We start from the raw sequence: 19,835 nt of genomic DNA, 5'->3' as shown, positions 1-19,835 counted from the left end.
AAGTCATTCCACCCTAACGTTTTACTTAAGAGGTTCCTTTACATGGCCAGTGGAACAATACACAGCAGCTCTGTGTTATTTCTGGCAAATGGCACGCCGACATTGACAGACCGATTGGACGAGCCTAGTTCCAGCGTACGCGCGCAGCCTCTTCCATTTCAAAGGGTGTCCTGCCACCCAACCTCAAGCACAGGTGGAGTCTAACGCAGGGGAGGGGGAACCATGCAAGGGGAAAACTGCAGAGGGAGCAAGCAGGCGGAGGGGAAGCGGGAGCCATCAGCAAGCTGCTTACCTAGCCCATGACCTCCAATCGACACTGAGGTGAAAGGGCAAAGAGCAAGGGTAATCAGAGTGAGACAAAAATCACACAAAACAGTGCACAATTAAAAAAAAAAAAACCACACACACACACAGGAAACATAAATCCCTTTCCCCACAGTGGTGCGCAGTGGGGCCGGAGGTGCCCGGCAAGAAGCAGTCTGTGTGGGGCGTGGCGTTGATTCAGCGTGGCTTGCCCACCCTCCAGCACCTTCCCCCTCCCTGAGACCCCTGGCCTGGAAGAGCTCTCACCTGTCACCGTACACTTGCTGGCATCACCGGTTGGTAAAGCACGGATACGGTAGGGCGAGTAGGGAATCTCATCCCCGCCATACTTGATGAGAATGGTGTAGCGGCCAGTCATATCAGGAACATAAGACACTGTGTAGGTGCCATCTTGGTTGTCCCGGATGGTGGCCTTTTTGGGTTTGCCTTCAGGATCCTGAGCAAAGAGCAAGGCAAGTGGGTTGGGGTGGAGCCAGTGGAAGGCACCCAACCTATAGGTCAGGGTTTCCCAAAGTGGTCAGTATTGGCTTGTAAGCATGAGACTACCGAAGGGGTCAATGTTGCTACAGAACAGTGTGAAATCTCAGCTGCCCATTCTTTAGCTGATGCTGGCCTTTATGTGCATCGAATTCTTGCCAAGAACCGATTGGCATAGTACATGTGCAGATCTAAGAAGTGGGGTCTTTTGTAACTGACAGACACTTTGTCGATGTGCAGATTTGTAGTGCTATCCAAGATCTTTTTGGTATGGTAGCCACTGACAAGGAGAAAGAAGAGAAAAGCGCAGGGGCAGGAAAGAGGGCTGATCCTGCGCTGTTCTCTTCTTTCTCCTCTCAGCTGATCGTCAGAGCCTTTTTTTTCTTTTTTTCTTTGCTACCGGTTTGGCTGAACCGGGCCGAACCGGTAGCATTTCACCACTTTCTGGAAACCTCACAGTGAAAAATGCAGATATCTGTCTAATGGTGGGCCTATTTTTTTCTTACCGTGATCTGTACAGCCAACAAGCCTTCTCCAGCATCCTTAGCGTCAATTGTAAACTCAACTGGCAAACTGGCTGGAACACCTGTAGTGTTTAGTCCGGGACCACTGGCTTTGACCTTGCTAGCATCATGAGTAGGTAGAACCTTAACTTTGAACGGGCTGGAGAAATACAAGAAAGAAGAAATGTGAGGGATAAGTAAACATATTAGTTTATCGAAAAGTCTAAGGACCTCTGTGTTTCTAAGGTGCACAAATGCTCCTCAGCATCAGAAATCATTGTAATTGTCCTATTTTACAACACAGTCTTCCCAAACTGACACCTATCCAAAAAATCAGAATGGCACCCTCAGAATTCCTTTCAGCCATATTGAATTGAGTTTTGAGAAGTTCACTCTGAATATATTGAGAAACGTATCACATTAAAAAAAAAGCTGGAACTGGGACTAAGGGTCCGTAGAGCCTCTCATAATGCTACTGCTGAATTTATTTCCACTCCTTTTTCAGGCAGAAATCCAAGAGCTGTTGGTGGAGCTTCAGCAGAAGCAACTGTACCTAAACAAGGGAAGCATTCCCCCGTGTATCTTCTGTCCAGAGGTCTTCCTTTTCTTCACGGTTGAAGGCCTAAAAAATGACCGTTCGCAGACCGTTCACTATGTCACCCTGGAGTAAGTGTAATGGGAGGAAACCACCATGTACAGTATCCCAAATGCTACAGAAGCTCTTCTCGGGCCACCTGAGCTTCCGTTTTTCAAATATTCTTTTTTGGGAGAAGAGAGGCCTGTTAATCGTAAGGCTCAGAAGCTTGTCAATGAACGTTGTGTTTCTGCATTTCTGCCACAGAGTCTTCTGTTCTTTGGCCTCCCATCAATCCATTCCTACCTGTGAGGCACCTCATCATCTCCATAGCGCACAGCAATGTTATACGGTCCTTCACGACTTGGGACGTAACTTGCAGTCTGAGTACCATCAGCATTATCCACTACATCTACAGGTTCAACTACTCCTGTTGGAGAAGGGCAAGAGGTGAGGGATGAACCAAGCTCAAAGAAGATACTATTTGTCCAGTCAGGTACAGATTTACTTACCCTTTGGACCTTGAACTTTAACCTCGAGGGGTGCAACACCTGCCTTGCTGGTGTCCACTGTAAAGGACTGGGGAACATTGGCTCTGACGACACCGGGAGTCAGGCCAGGGCCTGAACATTTTACCTTGGATGAATCCACCACATCATGCACAGGGACTTTGAATGGGCTTCCTACAGAGAAGAAAGAAACAAAACCTAAGTCAGGGAACTACAATTTGGAGTAAGCTTCCTACAGTTTTTTTTTTAAAAAAAGATTATTTGATTTCTCACCATCCATTGCTTACTGTGAAAGAGACACATTTGTAATCCTTATTTTCGCAACCTCTCTACTAATCCTTTCTGTTTATCTCTCTGGTCTTTAAGGAAGCTTGGGAAATGTGAGCTTTAGTGAATGACTAAATTTGATGATTTGATGATTCTGAACATGTTCCAGCCATAGCATGACAATACCTGCTACTAGTGACCAGCACCAAGATGTTACAATAGCTTGGACAGGTGCCTTGTATTCAGCCCAAGATACCCTACTATACCCACCCAATCCTATGCCAGGAGTTAGAATTTCCTGCTCTACCCTTCCTGGTTTGATAATTATTGCTTAGATAGGAGCAGCCAAGGCATATATGAAATACCCTGCGCATCATGCCCTGCCACATACATAGGACAAACCAACAGAAGGATAAGTACCCGCCTTGAAGAACACAAGAACGCAATAAAAAAGCTGGAACACACTTCCTCACTAGTTCAACATATGAAAGCCACAGGTCATAGTATCGACTTCAATGGCACCAAAACCCTAGCTACTATAGAAAATCCTGGCTCCAAAACCTAAACACAACTTATGGGTTATTCTTTTCAGAAGGAACCAAGCTGAAGACATCCATGTCATTCAACTTTTGGTCAAGATTAACCATTTCGCAGTAATGGCTTATACATACGGAAATGATGGGAAACCAGTGATGCAGTGCAGAGATTAAGATGCAGGTTCTGAATTGGGGAGTCTGGAACCCATCCCTGTTGAGTCACAAACGCTGGACCAACCGGTGTTTTTCAACCCAATGCAACTCATGGGTTTGTTCTTGTACAAATAAATTAGGGAGATTCCACACAAGTTGTCTTTTCATCTCCCAGAGAAGCAGGAGGATATAAAGGCAATAAATAAAGAGGCAATAATCTTTGGTCCAAAGGCTGGATAGGGCCTACAAGGCTTCTTTGTCCAGTGAAAACTACATGTCCAGAATGGAGAACGAGGAGGCCTGGCTGCTTCTTCCATCGTTAAGTCATCACTACTTTTCTGCCCATATTGCAAGGAAAGTGACTTCCTCTTTCTGTGTATCAGAATCATCCAACTATACTCAAAGAGTCTCCTCCTCCATAGAGAGACTACTACTCTGTAGGTGGATAAGGCTTCAAGAGGGGATACTATTTACTCAAATACTGTTAGCGCATCATCCTATAAAAACACAACCCACTCTTCTATTTTGGAATAATTTCCCCAACCTAGGCCGATCATAGCCTAAAAAACTGCCAAGTTAGTGACTATGCCGAGTTGTCAATAGCATTTAAGCTATGTTGCACTCATGGCCCAGATAGAATCCCTGTTGGAAGTCTTGAGGGATTACCGCCACCAAGCCAGTTCAATTACCAAATTCTAACTTCTAATAAGCACTGCCATCACCAGCCTATTATCACTATATCCAGCTCAATTCATACCCGGCACTTGGTGGCCACCGTATGTGACATTAAGGTTGTAGGTGCCAGGCTCATAGGGGATGTACTCCACAGAACAGCTGCCGTCTTTGTTGTCGGTGCAGGACATTTTTGCTTCAGAGGGACCTTCAACTGCTAGGCCCAGGCCACCAGTACCAGCACCCCTGTAGCAGAAAGAAGGAACAATTGGGTCATGCATTCCAAAGAGGCCCCTGAGCTTTGAACCAAGCCTTCTACTATGAGGAATTACAGCTGCTATGAGAGAAAGAGAGAGAAAAAGAATATAAAAGTTTCAACAATTCAGTAAGACTACATCACCCTGGAGGGATGGGCAGCCTCAACTTTCTATGTTCCGATTTGAAGACAATGTATTTGTAAAGTTTACAGAATCAGAAACCATGGACACATGTAGGATGTAATTGTATCTTACTTGTATTTCATCTATATAGCCCTGCGCTTCTGTTTAAAGCCCTAACATCTACTTAGGGCTACCTGTAATGGCTTTATTACTTGTCTTCTCAGCAACGGTATGCACTCCAGAGCCTTCCCAAACCCACCACAAGTTTGCGTTTTAGCCTAAAATGCTTTGCAATAATCTCAGGGAGAAGCATCAGAGTAAGTGGTTGAAGAGCATACAATCTGAATTCCAGCACCATATGGAATGCCCCAAAGCTTTTGGTATGGTTCCCGGAGCAAATGCAAAAACTGATGCCAAACTAATTTTTTTTAGTGTGATTATATAGGGGGAAATTTTGCAAATCGCGAAATACAGGAGGGAAGCGATGGTGCTATCTGGACTTGACTAATTTGACCCCCTCAGTGCCTGCCTTTCCTCCCTCCACCCCACCCCACCCAGCAACATTCCAACATGAAAGGCTAGATGCAACGAAAAATATATATTCTTGATCAACTTTTAATATATGCCTTTTTGAAAGGCAGGTAAAAGTAGCCAGCCAATACTAAAAGCTATTCCAGTTCATTCCTCCTTTTCAAATACGGCTGCATTCTCTCTTTCTAATGTTTACCTCGTCTCCACTGTGAACTTATTGGGCTTGTTAGTAGTCCCACTTTGGATGCCAGGCCCATGCACTCTAACCCTGGCAGGGTTACATCCTTCAGTTACCGGTACACGGAAAGGGCTACTTGGTACAGGGCTGCCATCATAGGTCACATCAACTGAGTGGACACCTAAAGGGAGACAAGAAAGGTCATATGGAAGGTAATGCTCCTAAGCACTTTGGGAGGTTAAACAACTGGATGCACTTCTTCATCTAACGCAAACACACCCTGTGTTGGCTCTTTGAGGCAGTCCAAGCAAGAAGGCTGTAAATATTAACGCTACCTTTATTCTAGGATTTCAATAACAGTATCTTGCAAGTCTGAAAGTACCTTTTTCCTCTTTTATTCCTGAAAACTGGGGGTGGGTGGGTGGGGGGGTGGGATTTTTCCCTTTTGAGATATTCTCTCTGCCTCCACTTCAGACTCAAGATTCTATTTATAAGCCTCTTGTCTGGGCTGTGATTCTTCCTCCTGTCTCCCAAAATTTTCCTACATACTTTTGCATCCTCTTATCTTCTTTAAAAAAAAGAAAAAGAATCAGGTTTGCCAAAAATCTCAGAAGAACTACAGTGGAACCTTGGGTTGCAAACGCTCCCGTTTGGGACCAAATCGGGTGACGAACAAAAATTCCACCCAATTTTTGAATCGAGTCATGAAAGATTCTCTTTCTGCACCAATTTCCCCTTTGGCACCATTTTTTTTTTACTGCGCGCATGCGCAGTCAGTCTTGCTTCTGGACACGACCAAGTCAAGTTGTAACTGGAGTCCGGGAATGGATTACGGTCGTGACCCGAAGCTCCACTGTAGTTCCTTCTGCCCCAACCCTTGTCAACCAGGACCTCTCCGATACTCTTATATATCTCTTTCCCTTAACTCACCATCTTCATAGGGTGTGTACTCCACGTTGTAGGTACCATTGCCGTTGTCACGCACGTAGCTCTCTGTAAGGTTTCCTGAAGGGTTGGATACTCTGGTTTTGATGTGAGGGCCTCCGGACTTAGTCAAGGCTCGGGCATCCACATTGAACTCTGTTGTGGCTTCACGGAATACACCTGGCGAGAACATCAGCAGCATCAATAAGGCAGGCCTTAGACCAGGGCTGTCAAACACCCGGCCTGCAGGCCGGATGCATCACACACTGGCCACGCCCACACCTGGTTGAGCGAAGGGGGAACAGTCCCGATTCGTCACATGACTCCGCTGTGACAACTTGAGTTTGACCTCCCTGCTTTAGACTTTCCAGTCTGCCTGCCCAAACTTCCACCTCAGCTGCATCTGATTTATGAACATTGTGGATCCCCTGTGACATCAGTACCGCTAGATAAGCTATTTGAAGTTAGTACTGGTGGTCATCCTCAGCCTGTTCTATTTATCATTAAACAAAACCATTATTAATCGTCATTATCCTGCAGCTGAGAGTCAGTTTGGTATAGTAGTTAAAGGGACCAGGTTAAAAACTGGGAGACTCTAAACCAGGGATGGGCAAACTTTTTGGCTCGGGGGCCTCATTGACTTTTAAAATTTGACAGACGGGCCGGGTCAGCACAAGATACGATACATATAAAAAACTGCAAAATCAAGTCACTGCGCCTAATGCGTCAGCTGGTGTCGAAATGCCTGTCATTACAAGTCAAAATCAAATGAATGCAATCATTCAATCATTCACATCAAACCTTAATTCTGTACCAATCTTTGGCAGGCCGGATTAAAAAGACCAACGGGCCGGATGTGGCCTGAGGGCCGTAGTTTGCCCACCCCTGCTCTAAACTGTTGTCCCGTATTAGGCATGAAGTGAACTGGGTGACCTTGGGCCAATCACTCTCTCTCAGCCCTAGGAATCAGGCAAGGGCAAACTACTTCCAAAAATCTTTCCTTGAAAACTGCAGGGACTAGTCTAGGCAGTTTCCAGCAGTCAAGACCTACTTGGAAGGAATAACAACAACAACAACAATAATATAATGCTGGCAGCAACCCGTATCAATCATTTGCACCAGTCACTAGTATTTGTGGTACATTTTAAATGTTCAGTTGACTGAGTTTCATGTTTAATGAATAAAAGATAATAATAGTAATAATAATGAAAAATAATCCTGCAGCCAGGAAACATCCAAGGATAGAGGGTTCCCACACACAGACAGCTTTCATCCTCATATGCCAACTTTTCAGTACGTTCTCAAGTCCTCTTATAATAAAGCCCAAGGCTTATTTAACAGCACTTGCCAACACCCTGGGGTAACTCGAAACAAGCAGATACATTATGCATTTTCGTTCCTCCTCTATATGGATGTGAATAGATTTTAGGAAAACAGCTAAAATTCCCCGATACCCTTCTCTATGCATGCAAGAAACAGAATTAGTCCCCCAATAAACAGAGGCAGAAAATGTAAGTGGGGACCAAGCATTTGCTATTGTAGGTAGTCCTTAATTAACTAAATACTCAGCAACAATCCAAACTTACAATGACATGGAACAAGCAGTATTTACAACTGGTCCTCTAAGTTCTGCCCATGGCAATATTCCCAGAGTCATGTAATTGTGGACCAGGCTCAGCAACTGGCTTGCAATTAGGACATTGCAACATCCCATGGTCATGTGGTCACCATTTGTGACCTTCACTGCCAGCATCTCATAACAGTCAGTGGGGAAGCCGATAGGAAATAGTAAACAGTGACCATCACTAAGTAACATGGTCATGAATGTTGCCCTTTGGGATCACACACCTTAGCGATGGAAATTCCAGCCCCAATTGTTGCTGTTAACCTGTGTTCTGCAGCCACAGAAAGTCAGGAGCACATTCATGAGATTCTCTATTCTGGTCTCAACCTATGGACAACAACTCAGTATCCGAGTCCCAGTGCTTTGGATTATCCCCTGCCATTCTTACCTTTGCCTTCCACTCCAGGACCATAGACTTTAACGCCAGAGGTATCCACCGCTGGTTCCACGTTGAGCTTACTGGGGAAGTTGGGCACAGGCTGCCCCCCGTATTTAATGGTGATGGTGTAGATACCAGGGCAGAGTGGGATGTAAGTGATGGTGTAAGTGCCATCGCCATTGTCCCGCACGTGGACTTCGGCCTGCGTGCCACTTTCAGAGATGATCTCAATAGTGAGCTCGGCGCTCCCAGCACTGGAGCAGTCCACGCTGAACTCTCCTGCCTGCCCCACAGTGGCATGCTCCAGGCCTGGTCCAGAGCACTTCACTTTGGATGGATCAAAGCCAGGCACCACTTGGGCTTTGAAAGGAGAGCCTGGCACATGGGTGTCTGCAAAGAGGATATTGATGTTGTACTCCCCTGGTTCCGTGGGCAAGTAGGAGACTGAACAAGTGCCATCTCCATTGTCCAGGCATTCTATTTTGGCCTCGCAGGGGCCTTCCACGGTTAGGCCAAGGCCTCCGTTCCCAGCTCCCTTGGTATCAATGGTAAAAGGAGCAGGAATGCCAGCCAAGCCACCCTTCAAGCCTGGTCCATAGGCCTTCACCTGGAGGGTAGGATGGGAGAGAGAAGGTAATTGACTAAATTCATAAGCAAAATCTTCTTCAAAAGCCCCCACGAAACGTATTGTACTGTATCCCCCTTCCAAAGAAAAATCCTTTGTTGAGGTACTACAACCAGAGAGAGATAAATGTTTTATTATTTATAATTAATTTGTATACATAAACCCAAGCTGTGACATTTTGTATGTTGTTGCCCACTAGCTGCAGTAATTTATTTATTTAAAACATTTATATAACCACCCATTTTGTATCAAATTCTGGGCAGCATCTCTCCCATGCTGGCTGGGATTGCCATGAGCTGTAATGAAGCAAGGGACACACATTTCTCACATCTGAAGGAGGTCACAGTAGTGAGTAGGGGAAAAGTGCACTGAGTCTCCAAGTCTCCATCTACTCTCCAGACCAGGTTTACTGGCTAAGGAATTCTGGGAGTTGAAGTCCACAAGTCTTAAAGTTGCCAGGGTTGGAGACCCCTGCTCCAGACTACATTTTGAGTCACTGCTTCTTAAATAGCTAAATATCAAAGGGAGGTTCTGAAGACAAGGTTTTCTTATCTAGAAATTAAGCCATGACACCTGTTTGTCAATTGACCCAGCATTTCCCCCTCACACACCGTTGAGATTCAAGCACTGGCTGAACCTCCAGAGGCTCATTTATCACATTACAGCAGCCTCTCCGATATGTGACCTACTCCCACACAGAACTAGACACACGTTTACTCGTCTGAATCCCCTTGCCTTACCTAGGAATGGCTCCTGGCAATAAACAGGGTGTGATCCCTCGGTACTGAGGATCGTATTCCTTAACTAGAATTCTCTTGGCTGAATTAGGGCAAGACTGTACAATCTAATTTAGCAGAACGGGAGTGCTTTAAAAGGAGAAGGAGAGAATGGACAGCATTTTCCAAGGCACCCATGGGAGAAATGGGACTCTTACCTTGGATGGATTGGTGGGAGGTACTGCCTCCACAGGGAAGGGACTGCCTGGGACAGGGACTCCATCATAGGTGACATCCACTTCATAGGGTCCTTCTTCTCGTGGAATGAACTTCACCACGCTGTTGTCCGAGCTCAAGCCTGGCTCTACCTTGCAGGGCACAGGCTTACTGGACGGGCCTGTGATTTTGGCAGCCACCTTGCCTTGGCCTCCGGCACCTTTGGATTTAACGGTGAACTCCTGGTCTTTGCCTACTTCCACTTCTGCAAGAACCAAGTGCGCATCTATGAAGATCCAATCTGGAACTGACAGGTCATCTTTTGCCCCATTTCCCCCCACACAACGAAAGAGAGAGAGCATTCCACCCACAAACCTCCTATCATTTCCAGTGCTTTGCCAAGACATCTGAGGCGACCCATTTTCCCCCTGGGTAGTCATTTAGATATGCCCCTATTATACCAAGGCATGGGGAAGGTGACTGTACTTTGCAGCTGGAGTTAAGCTGAGGGGAGAGAATGATATTGTTGGCATGACTAATATTTCCTGGAAAAAAAAAAAACAACAAGGCAGCCTTGGAGTGCTTCCAGCCATTTTACCCTGGCAAATGTCCAGGATGGGAAAAGTTCAGGGACCACTAGGCAGGTTTCTAAAGACATGCCTGTTCTTTTAAGTATGTTTTCCATCACCCCATGGAACACTGGAATTATAGCTGAGGGAGGGGATGGGCTGGAAACTGTAATCAATGTGTATGAGGATATAGAGTTTTGCTTTGGGCTAGGAGTTGTCCCAATTCAAACTTAGGTGGATAGTGAACAAACCAAGAAGGAGGCAAACTGTTTGGATAGACGGTCATGTTACACAATAGAGTTCCCAAACCTTTCCGGAATTTATGGCCCGGGGGTGGGGAGGAAGGAAAGAGGATGGTTCTGGGCAAGCAGCAAGGACACGAGCACACAGCTTCATTTGTGCAAGCGGCTGGCATGCATGCATGCATGCATGCTGCTTGCGCAAATGGGGATGTGCATGCACATGTTCGCCTTCCACTTCCAGCTGCCACTTGAACAGCTCAAAACCCGGTAGTGGACCATGGACGGGGGATGGGGAACCCGGCTGTACATGCATGTACAAACACAAGTGTAACAGGTGGAAGGTGAAGAGATAATAATGGAACTTGATGCTGCCCATTATCACAATTGTGTAATCGATTCACCCATGCAATTCAACACTGTATCAAATATGTTTTAAGAGATGGTTCCCGACTCTGGATTGGAGCTGGATGGCTAGGATGAAAATCACCATCACGGTTCAGGATAAATCTGACGGAGACTGACAGATGAGGGGTGTATGTACAAGAGAAATAGTTGAGCTAAACATGTTGGCCACAATGTTGTGTAATATAATTTGGCCTTGAGAATCTCAAGCTTTCACTGATGGCAAAACCCCAAGGACGATTGGGCAGAACTGCACCTTTTATTTAAGCCATAAATACACTAGGTTCTATTTTGTCATTTGAAGCGTGTCCTGTGCAAACTTCCCAGAGGCCACCTGGTCCTGACAGAAAGCTGGAACAGGCAGACTTTCTGGGTCCAGTCCCAAAAGACAACTGTTAGCAGATGCTAGTCAGCTGTGCACACTGGCTTTTCATTGCACTCTCCATTCAGGCATGGTCTAAAAATGGATGTGGAACCCAAATCCCTCCAGATGTTATGTTATTTTCATCCATGCTGTATAGGCAACAGAATTAGACGTTCTGAAAAGTCATTTTGTTTTTTCCTTTTAAAAAAAAAAGAGGCAACAAATATCCAGCTTCTACAGCAGCCAAAAAAATACATTAGCCAAATGCAGGGATAACATTTCCAGAAGTTGAGAGATGCTCAATAAACAAACAAATACATCACAGCAATCACAGATTGGTGCTTTGTGTTACTCAGCACCTTTCCCTGTGATCAGGAGGCAAAAAAGCAAGCAAAGAATCGAAGCTTCTGGGATACATACTGTCTCCAAGCCCAGATATCTTGATCTTGCTGAGATCCAGGGTGGGAGCTACTCCCACGTTGAAAGGACTTTTGGGAATGTGGTCTCCCCCATATGTTACATTTACTCCAAGGTTACCCTGAAATACAAGAGGTACATTTATCACAGTGTTGTGTATAGGCACCCTAGCCTGACCTTCATTCTTCCCCTTCTATGGGACCCGCATCCTTCCAAACGACTTTCCATCTAGACTCTTCCCAAAACTCACTTCCCCAACGGTCACTTTTTTAAGGAAAGAAGGGGGTTAAGGCTGCCAAGTCCCACCCCTACTGGCTGACCAGCAAGATTTCAGTCAAAAGCCTTGCTTTCCCTAAGATGGTAAATCTGCACGAAGCCTCTAGTAGTTTGCTATTTAACAAGACACCATGTTTCAGAGGTGTCTCAAAAAATCACCCTCTCCTTCTCATAACTCACCTGCTGCACAGGGGTATATCTGACAGTATAGGTGTTATCGTGGTGATCGATTATTTCAGAGTCTCTTACGGCGTCTCCCTTGGCTGGGCCCGTGAATTGCACATCCAGCTTGGCCTTGCCAGCGGGCTTGGTGTTAACTGTGAAGTGAGTTGGCTTCCCCATCTCCACACCTGAGGAAGCAGGAGAAACTTTCAGAAGGGCAGGCAAACTTTCCAGTAAGCATGCTCTCTGCTCTATTGGTTTTTGCACCAAGAACTTCCATGGGGTAGAATGCAGCTTATTTTTCCCAGGCCCTTGGGGCGGTTGTGTTATATTGCAAGTTGATTTTAAGCTCGCGAGATTAAAATTCATTCTAAAACTGGCATCCAGCCACTTTGACCCATTTTAATATTGCAGTTGGGTTGCACTGATGGCTGCATGAGAACCTCAGGAAGCTCACCCAAGCACAGACAAAGGAAGTATGTATGCATCTTAAAAAGCTTGTCCGGGACATTGCTGTGTAATAGAAATAGCACTTAGACTTATACACCGCTTTATAGTGCTTTCCAGCCCTCTCTAAGTGGTTTACAAAGTCAGCCTATTGCCTCCAACAATCTGGGTCCTCATTTTACCCACCTCGGAAAGATGGAAGGCTGAGTCAACCTTGAGCCTGGTGGGATTTGATCTGCCAAATTGCAGGCCGCTGGCTGTCAGCAGAAGTAGTTTGCAGTACTGCACTCTAATCACTGAGCCACCGAGGCTCTTAATGCCAATATTTACAAAGCCCTTTGTTTTTATCCACATTCAATAGGATTTGAGTTCTGTTCCTTCTTCAAGTTGCTGGATTAGGAGTTCCAGACACAACTTCTAAGCTCTCGGCTCCTTTTTGTAATGTACAACCTCTCTTGCAAAGCATATCCCCAACTCACCAGTCCTGTTGAGGCCGGGACCTTCAGCTTTGACTTTGCTGGCATCATGGGAGGGTTCCACTTTGATTCGGATGGGGCTGGTGGGGGTGGCCTAGAAATCAAGAGGAAGCGGGTGAAAACGAGAGCAATCACCAGGTGACTCTCTCGCACACTCCCCCAATTTTGCAGTGGTTCCTCTAAGAAATGGCCTCACCTGGTCAGCAAAGAGCACCATGATTGTGTAGCTTCCAGCACCCCGGGGGGTATACTTGACTGTGAAGGTGTCATTATCATTCCGAATGATGTCGAAATCGATGTCCGCTTCAGCTGGACCCACCACGCCAGGGGCACACTTGATGCCAATGCTCACGTCACCTTTAAGAAGAGACAAGTCAGCGAGAGGCATCTAAATGCACCATTAAAAACCTGCTCCTGCAGTTGTGACTCAAATCCCAAATCCTGAAAGTGGGCCAAGATGTACTCATATAGTGCAGCCCCTGAAGTCTATCGACCTCCAGCTTCAATCTTTCACTCTACAGCAGGAGTATCAAACACAAAGCCCGTGGGCCGAATCTGACCCGTAATGTGGTCAGATCCGCCCCATTGGGTTGTCCTGGAAAATGTAAAGAGCCGGCCTGCCTCATTTTGGCCCGGTCAACCCAATGCAAAGAGGAAACATTGGGCCAGCGTGGCTTCGGCCCGGTCTATCCAATATGAAAAGGAAATATGCCAGCAGTTTGGGGAGTGGCCACGCCCACCCACTCAACCATGCCCATTTAGTGGCGTCAAGCTTGCCACACCCACCCAGTCAGCCACACCCACCCGGTTCCCCCAAGGTCAAACACAGTCCTCAATGAAATTGAGTTTGACACCCCTGTTCTAAAGGTTTAGTTGAAGAGTTGAAGAGTTTAGTTGCCCATTTCTCCAATGGGCAATTCTGATCTTTCTGGAATAGCCACGATGCTGAAATAAAGGCAGAGATGCAGGGCATTGATCCATGCAATGAAGTGTCCATAAAATTCAGGATACTTTTTATAATCTACCTCTAATCTAAGATCTAGCGCATGGGAAAGCAAGGCCAGAATGGCTTCTCTTGGTTGCTAATTCTTTTCTGTAACTTGTTCAAGGACACACAGTACAGTACAAACAGAGCAGTGCAATTATGGCATTATGCCAAGCTATTGGGGAGGAAGTTTAGTCACCGTCTGCCACAGAATACAAGTCAGGCCTGCTCTATCTCTGTAGTCCACTGCACTTACAAATTAGCAGGGAGAAAGGACAAGCATTTTCCAGCCTTGGGTTGCTTGTCTATTTGGAAATTGCCTTCCAGATGCTATGGGATTAAACCCCATTATATATCCCATGTCTGGCCATGGTGGCTTGGAGCTGATGGGAGCTACCTCTTGCAACATCTGAAGCAGCACAACTTTCTCTTTCCCCCTCTTTACTTTCATCACCACTTTTGTGAGATGCCTAACCATGGGAGGGAGCGAAAAGCTAATTAAAGGGATTCCAAAGACTGCAACCTTCTCAACACAAACTAGGCGATGGACAGCAGCGGTGAGGATACAAAAGGCTTCAGAAGCGGAGAAGCCGGTTTAAATGAAAAGGCTAGAAAGATTGTACAGCCTTGTCTTTTGTTCCCCTTGGCTGCCAGAAGGAGAAAGGGAGGGGGATCAGGAAACAAAAGTCATTTTTTACGTGCTGCCCTTCAGCATTGAGTGCTTCTTAGAGCAATTTACAACACAAGCATTTATTCTTGGTTCCCTCATTAAGAATGAGCCTGAAATGTCCCCTCCTCCCCCAACCCTTAATCAGACCAAGCTTGGTGTACTTCAGAAGACTAGCTTCTCAGAGCGAACTCTCGGTCTCGCTTACTATGGACGGGAAGGTGGGGTGGAGTGGGCTGGGGACGAGGGTGGCCCACTCCTCCTCTTCCTCCATTCCAGCAATGCCAGACATTCCAAGGCACCAAGGATAGGAAGGGCTCAACAACTCACCCTGCCCGGCTTCTGTGCAATCCACTGTAAAATAGGTCGGTTCATGAGCCTTTAAGCCAGTCTTCGCCACTCCAGGACCATACACTTTCACTTTGTTGGGATGGCTGCCAGCTCCAATATTGACCTATAGAGACATAAGAATGCAACATTCTGTCTTTGAACTTGGGGCTGGAGAGGTGGGAGAAGGTAAGTGCTCTGCCCCAAACTGGAAAATGTATCTTAGAAAAGTTCCCGGAGTCAACACAGCAAGAAGGTAACTTCTTTAGTGCTGGTGTTTGGGGATCTGCCTTAAACGTCTGAAGTGCAGGCCATCAATAGGAAAAAAAAAAAGGAAGGAAGGAAGGAAGGCAATCTAACAGGAGTCTAGCCATGCTGAAGCCGAAACAAATTGGTTCAGAAGGGAAAACTGCTTTCTATTCTGTGCCCAAAGTCCACTGCATTGGGTGGTTATATTACATCTAAATAATTGCAATGGTTTACAACTGGAACATTTAAAAAAGAGAAATGGAAGGATTATTTTGACTACTCAAGAGCAAGCTATTTGAACTAATGCAACCAAGGCCAAAACTGAAAAAATATATATCACCAAATGGTTCAAAGGACAGACTATGCAAAAGAGCAAAAAAAAAAAAAAAAGAGTACATCAGCTCATGCAAGAAAATCCACAAAGTGATTATAAACAATGACCCAACAATATTGCCAAAACGATTCACTGGAATATCCATTAAAAATATGCACCCCTAATGAAAAAATGGTGGGCATATAGAAAAGGTAGTTGAAAATGTACTGGTTAAAATATTGTGAGATTTTGGAATACAAACTGATCAAGTCCTGGCGCATAACACACCAGACTTAACTGTCATTAAAATGAAGAAAGGGTGGATAATTGATGGGATAATACCAGGGGATAGTAGAAGACAAAGAATGGGAGATCTCAAAGTATCAATATCTGAAAAATGATTTTGAAAGATTCTGGCAAAACCAAGCATGGAGGTCCCAGTGGTTATCAGGACATTAGGTGCCATGCCAAAGAAACTTGGACGACACTTACAAAATCTGCATACTGCCAAGTACTTGGATCCTATTATCGTGATACAATGTGATCTCCTAGGTTCTTGGGAAAAACTTTAATGCATATGAAGGACAAGACTAGCTAAAGAACCAGCAGCTGTGATTTCATATTGCTGTGTATAATAATGTATATACAGCCAGAATTGAAAAGATGTGATGACCTGGGGCGTGGCACAAAGGCAACACAGTCAGATAAGCAATAGGAGTCCCTTTATTATCTCCAACTTTGCCCCCAATGTCCAGGTTACCTTTGGGCTGGAGAAAAACTCTCCCAGGAACAATCCTTGACTGTAGAAAATTCAGTCCAAAACAAGGTACACACAAATTGTAACTTAAAATCCAAACAAACGAAACTGAAGTAATCAGTTTGGCAGGCAGGAGAAAGAATTTCAGACTTGAAAGCACAGCAAAAATTACACAGTTGGAAAGACGCCAGGAACACAGATAAGCCACAATGATACAAGTCACATTTGCTCCCAACAGCTTGCTGCGTGCAGCTTGCCTTTTTCATATACTGTGTACCCAGCTGCAGCTAATGAAGGGAATCGGGGCCCTTTCTTCCCCTGTAAGCCATGCAACCCACGTTGCTCCCTTCTCTGTTCCTCCCTACGTGCCCTAGGATGAAGAGGAGGTGGGCCTGGGTCTCCCTCTGAATTCCCTCTCCCTTGTTCTACCCCTCCCTTGTTCTACCTTTTCCCTGCTCTGCCCAGCTGAACTTTGCCCTTCTTCAGTTTCTTCCACAGCCAACGGAGCCACACTTCCATTCCCTGTCAGCTGTTCGGCTTCTTCCTCTGAGTCAAATTCTGACAGGGGCATGACAAAAGACAGCAACAGATAGCAAACGAAGAAATGATGTACTGCCATGCAGAATCAATACAAGATCATGCCGACTCATTACAAACAACAGTATTGACAAAGTACCGTAGTAACAAGACTATGTTGGAAGATCTGTAAGAAATACTATTTGGCTACAGGCAAGAAATGGTGAAACCACAAAATAGACAAAAGTAATAGAAAATAAAAAAGCTAAAGCTCTGGGACTTTAGAATTCAAATATGCAAGCATCTGCCATACAACACCCCAGGCTTAACAGCTGTTGAGAAGACAGACAAAAAAAGTCTGGATAGTGAACTTTGCAATACTTGGAGGCAGCAGAAGAGAAGAGAAAGAACTGGACGAAATCACAACATACAAAGAGTGGCAAATAGAACCACTTTGGCAAAAGAAAACAAAGGAACTACCAATACTAATATTGGGTACAATTCCAAAACATCTGTAGTACCACTTGAACACCATCGCCATTGACAAAATCACCACCAGTCAATTGCAAAGGGCAGCTTTACTTAAAACAGCTTACATCCTGAGATGATACCTTTTATATCATTAAACACATCTGTCTATCCTGGGCCTTTGGGAAGGACTCAATGGGTGGACAAAATGCCAAATCCAGACTAAACATCTGAGTGACTGACTGATCATAATAACCAAAACAGTTGTTACTGTTGTTGCTGTTTGGGAAGGAAACGTACTAGTGAAAAGTCATACTGGGCTTCAGAGGTTTTTGTAGGGGCAGCCTACAAACTCTGGGGCAGCCTTTTGCTTCTTGGGACCAAGATAAATGAAGTCCCATTTTGCCCCAATAATTTTGCTTGCTACTGTAAGGAACACTAACCCTGTAAGGACTGTTGGGAATATTGACTCCTCCCCATGACACCATCGCTGTGTGCTTCATTGGCTTCTTGGGCAAGTAGGAACAGTTGTAGGTGCCATTGCCATTATCCTTCACTGAGACATCTACTGGCGATCCTTCAGCATCCTGAGATAGAGAAATCAAAAATCATCTTTCTGCAGGTCAATGTCATTCGCCACGATTTCTTCACCCTTCCCATCATGAAGAAAGCACATCTCCAATTCCTTTAGAGCAACTTTCTAACCAGGTGCCCTCCAGAGGCACTGGGACTGTCATTGGCAGAATTTTTAAATAGTTCTCAATTCCTTATACTTCCCACTCATGTCTAAGAGTTAAAATCCCAAACTGGAAAGATACACCAGTTAGATACCAGGTTGGGGAAGGCATCTTTTAGCAATGGAGAGTTCTGCACCCGTTGCTGACCTCACCTGTACTTGCACCTTAAGAGGTGCTTTTCCACCACTCCTTGCATCAACTGTGAACTCTGCAGGCTTGTTGATTGCAACACCAGTCTTTTCGAGCCCTGGGCCATGTGCTTTTACCTTGAAAGGAGTTGGAAGATAATTGTTAACTGAAAAACCTCTGCTGACCATCACAACACGCACACCCCAAACGTCAATCCATTTTGCTAAGAGATTTTAGAGGGTAGGATCAGCCAGAGAACCAGAATTAAAATTGCATAAAGTCCTGAACAACTGGCACAAAAGACTTTTCCATTTTGTTGTTTCCATTTGGGAGACCTGCTCAAAAGTCCCTTTGCAGATTTCCCCAAGATAGCAAGAAACCTTGATTTATATTATTTTCCCAAGGAAACAATAGCTTTAAACCACACAAGCAGACACAGCTTTAAAAAGACATTCCTTAAAGACATGATCTGCAACAACTCCCCCTCCCCCACCAGCTAGCCATAGAGGCCCAAATGATTGGCTATTAACTCTTCTCCTACCACAGAAGCACCTGCACACAAACCTAAAGCCAGGAGGCACAAAAACCAAAAACAAACATAACCCTTAGTGAGCACAGCTCTCCAGCTACCTTCTCAGGGTAGAAGTCCTTAGGAGCAGCCTTGATTTCTGCCATGAAGGGACTGAGTTTGATGTCTTCATTGTTGCAGAGCACATGGACTGCATATTCCCCTGGCTCCTGGGGCCAGTAGCGCACATCGCAGGAACCATCTCCCTTGTCATCACACTCAATCTTTGCCTGTGAGGGACCCTCCACCGAGAAGCCTTCAAGGAACAGAGAGAGAACGAATCAGGCCCTTACACAGAACAGAGAAGGAAGATCATTTATGAGATATACCACTTTTAAACAGCAAGCAAGGCATACAAGAAACAATGTTTTGACGATAACGTATCTCATGTGATGTTCTGCTACAGCTATGCTTTCCAGGTGTTTTAGGCCAAGATTTCTCTAATTTAACAGCAGTGCCGAAATGCAACATGCCTAGAAATTATGAGACTGGGAAAAGTTGGATCGTACAAACCAAGATTCTCAAAAATCGTCTGTAAACTACTGACAAAAATGCTACAAGCCTCCTGTGCTTAGAGGGGAAGGTGGTAAAATGAAATGCTTTGCAGTAAAGAAAGTAAAGGGTTACCGTAATTGGACACTTCCATGTAAATAAGGCAGGAGAGACTGTTAAGAGAGTGGGAGGAGGAGAAAGAGGCAAGGGATGGAATAGAAAGGTAAAGGATCATTCTCTAGAGAAGAGGGGGGAGGGAGAGAGAGAGAAAGATGGAACAGAGTTCTCAACCTCTGAACAGAAATAATCTTTATCCATATGATCTGTTCATATAAAATGATTTTATAAACATAAACAATCTCTGAATAAAGGAAAGACAGGCTATAGACACATAACAACCCTTTTCCCCTATGGTGAAGGAGTCACCAGTTTAAAGAAGTGATCCTATCAGTATAAAAATTCCAAATATATTATTCTGGGCTACTGGCAGTGATGTATTAAAGTGTCGACCGATTCCCAAAATAAGTTAAGAAATGGTGTCACCTCTGTCCAAACAAACCTAGGTAGTCCCTCCATATGTAGAGTAGTTTAAGATTACAGCCCCCAATATTCAAATTATCCAAATGTGCCTGTTGCAGAGACTGAATGGGGCAAAACAAAAAAATTGTGCAGGCTGGATGAGAA

At 45.1% G+C, this 19,835-nt stretch overlaps 1 protein-coding gene across 5 annotated transcripts in view; it reads right to left on the bottom strand.

Annotated features, from left to right (window-relative positions):
• Nucleotides 1-19,835, bottom strand: part of FLNA (filamin A) — an 84,143-nt gene that overhangs the window by 31,865 nt on the left and 32,443 nt on the right. For 3 of the 5 annotated variants that reach the window (XM_026711468.2, XM_026711471.2, XM_087925785.1), the window contains exons 13-30: nt 18,722-18,915; nt 18,115-18,228; nt 17,669-17,812; nt 14,926-15,049; nt 13,140-13,300; nt 12,947-13,037; nt 12,039-12,208; nt 11,586-11,703; nt 9,591-9,853; nt 8,041-8,638; nt 6,035-6,208; nt 5,123-5,285; nt 4,101-4,261; nt 2,391-2,561; nt 2,185-2,308; nt 1,308-1,464; nt 571-760; nt 293-316 (exon numbers count right to left, since the gene is read on the bottom strand). In XM_026711468.2, coding sequence (XP_026567253.2) covers nt 293-316; nt 571-760; nt 1,308-1,464; nt 2,185-2,308; nt 2,391-2,561; nt 4,101-4,261; nt 5,123-5,285; nt 6,035-6,208; nt 8,041-8,638; nt 9,591-9,853; nt 11,586-11,703; nt 12,039-12,208; nt 12,947-13,037; nt 13,140-13,300; nt 14,926-15,049; nt 17,669-17,812; nt 18,115-18,228; nt 18,722-18,915 — 3,141 coding nt within the window. The remainder of the gene's footprint in view (nt 1-292; nt 317-570; nt 761-1,307; nt 1,465-2,184; nt 2,309-2,390; nt 2,562-4,100; nt 4,262-5,122; nt 5,286-6,034; nt 6,209-8,040; nt 8,639-9,590; nt 9,854-11,585; nt 11,704-12,038; nt 12,209-12,946; nt 13,038-13,139; nt 13,301-14,925; nt 15,050-17,668; nt 17,813-18,114; nt 18,229-18,721; nt 18,916-19,835) is intronic. The other 2 variants (XM_026711470.2, XM_026711472.2) reach the window with 1 other exon arrangement.

This window comes from Pseudonaja textilis, chromosome 2 (assembly GCF_049901715.1).
Source record: "Pseudonaja textilis isolate UNSWEBS1 chromosome 2, rPseTex1.2, whole genome shotgun sequence".
Taxonomy (NCBI): Eukaryota; Metazoa; Chordata; class Lepidosauria; order Squamata; family Elapidae; genus Pseudonaja; species Pseudonaja textilis.
Note: the sequence above shows the minus strand (reverse complement) of the source record. Positions and strands in the feature narration are given on the sequence as shown.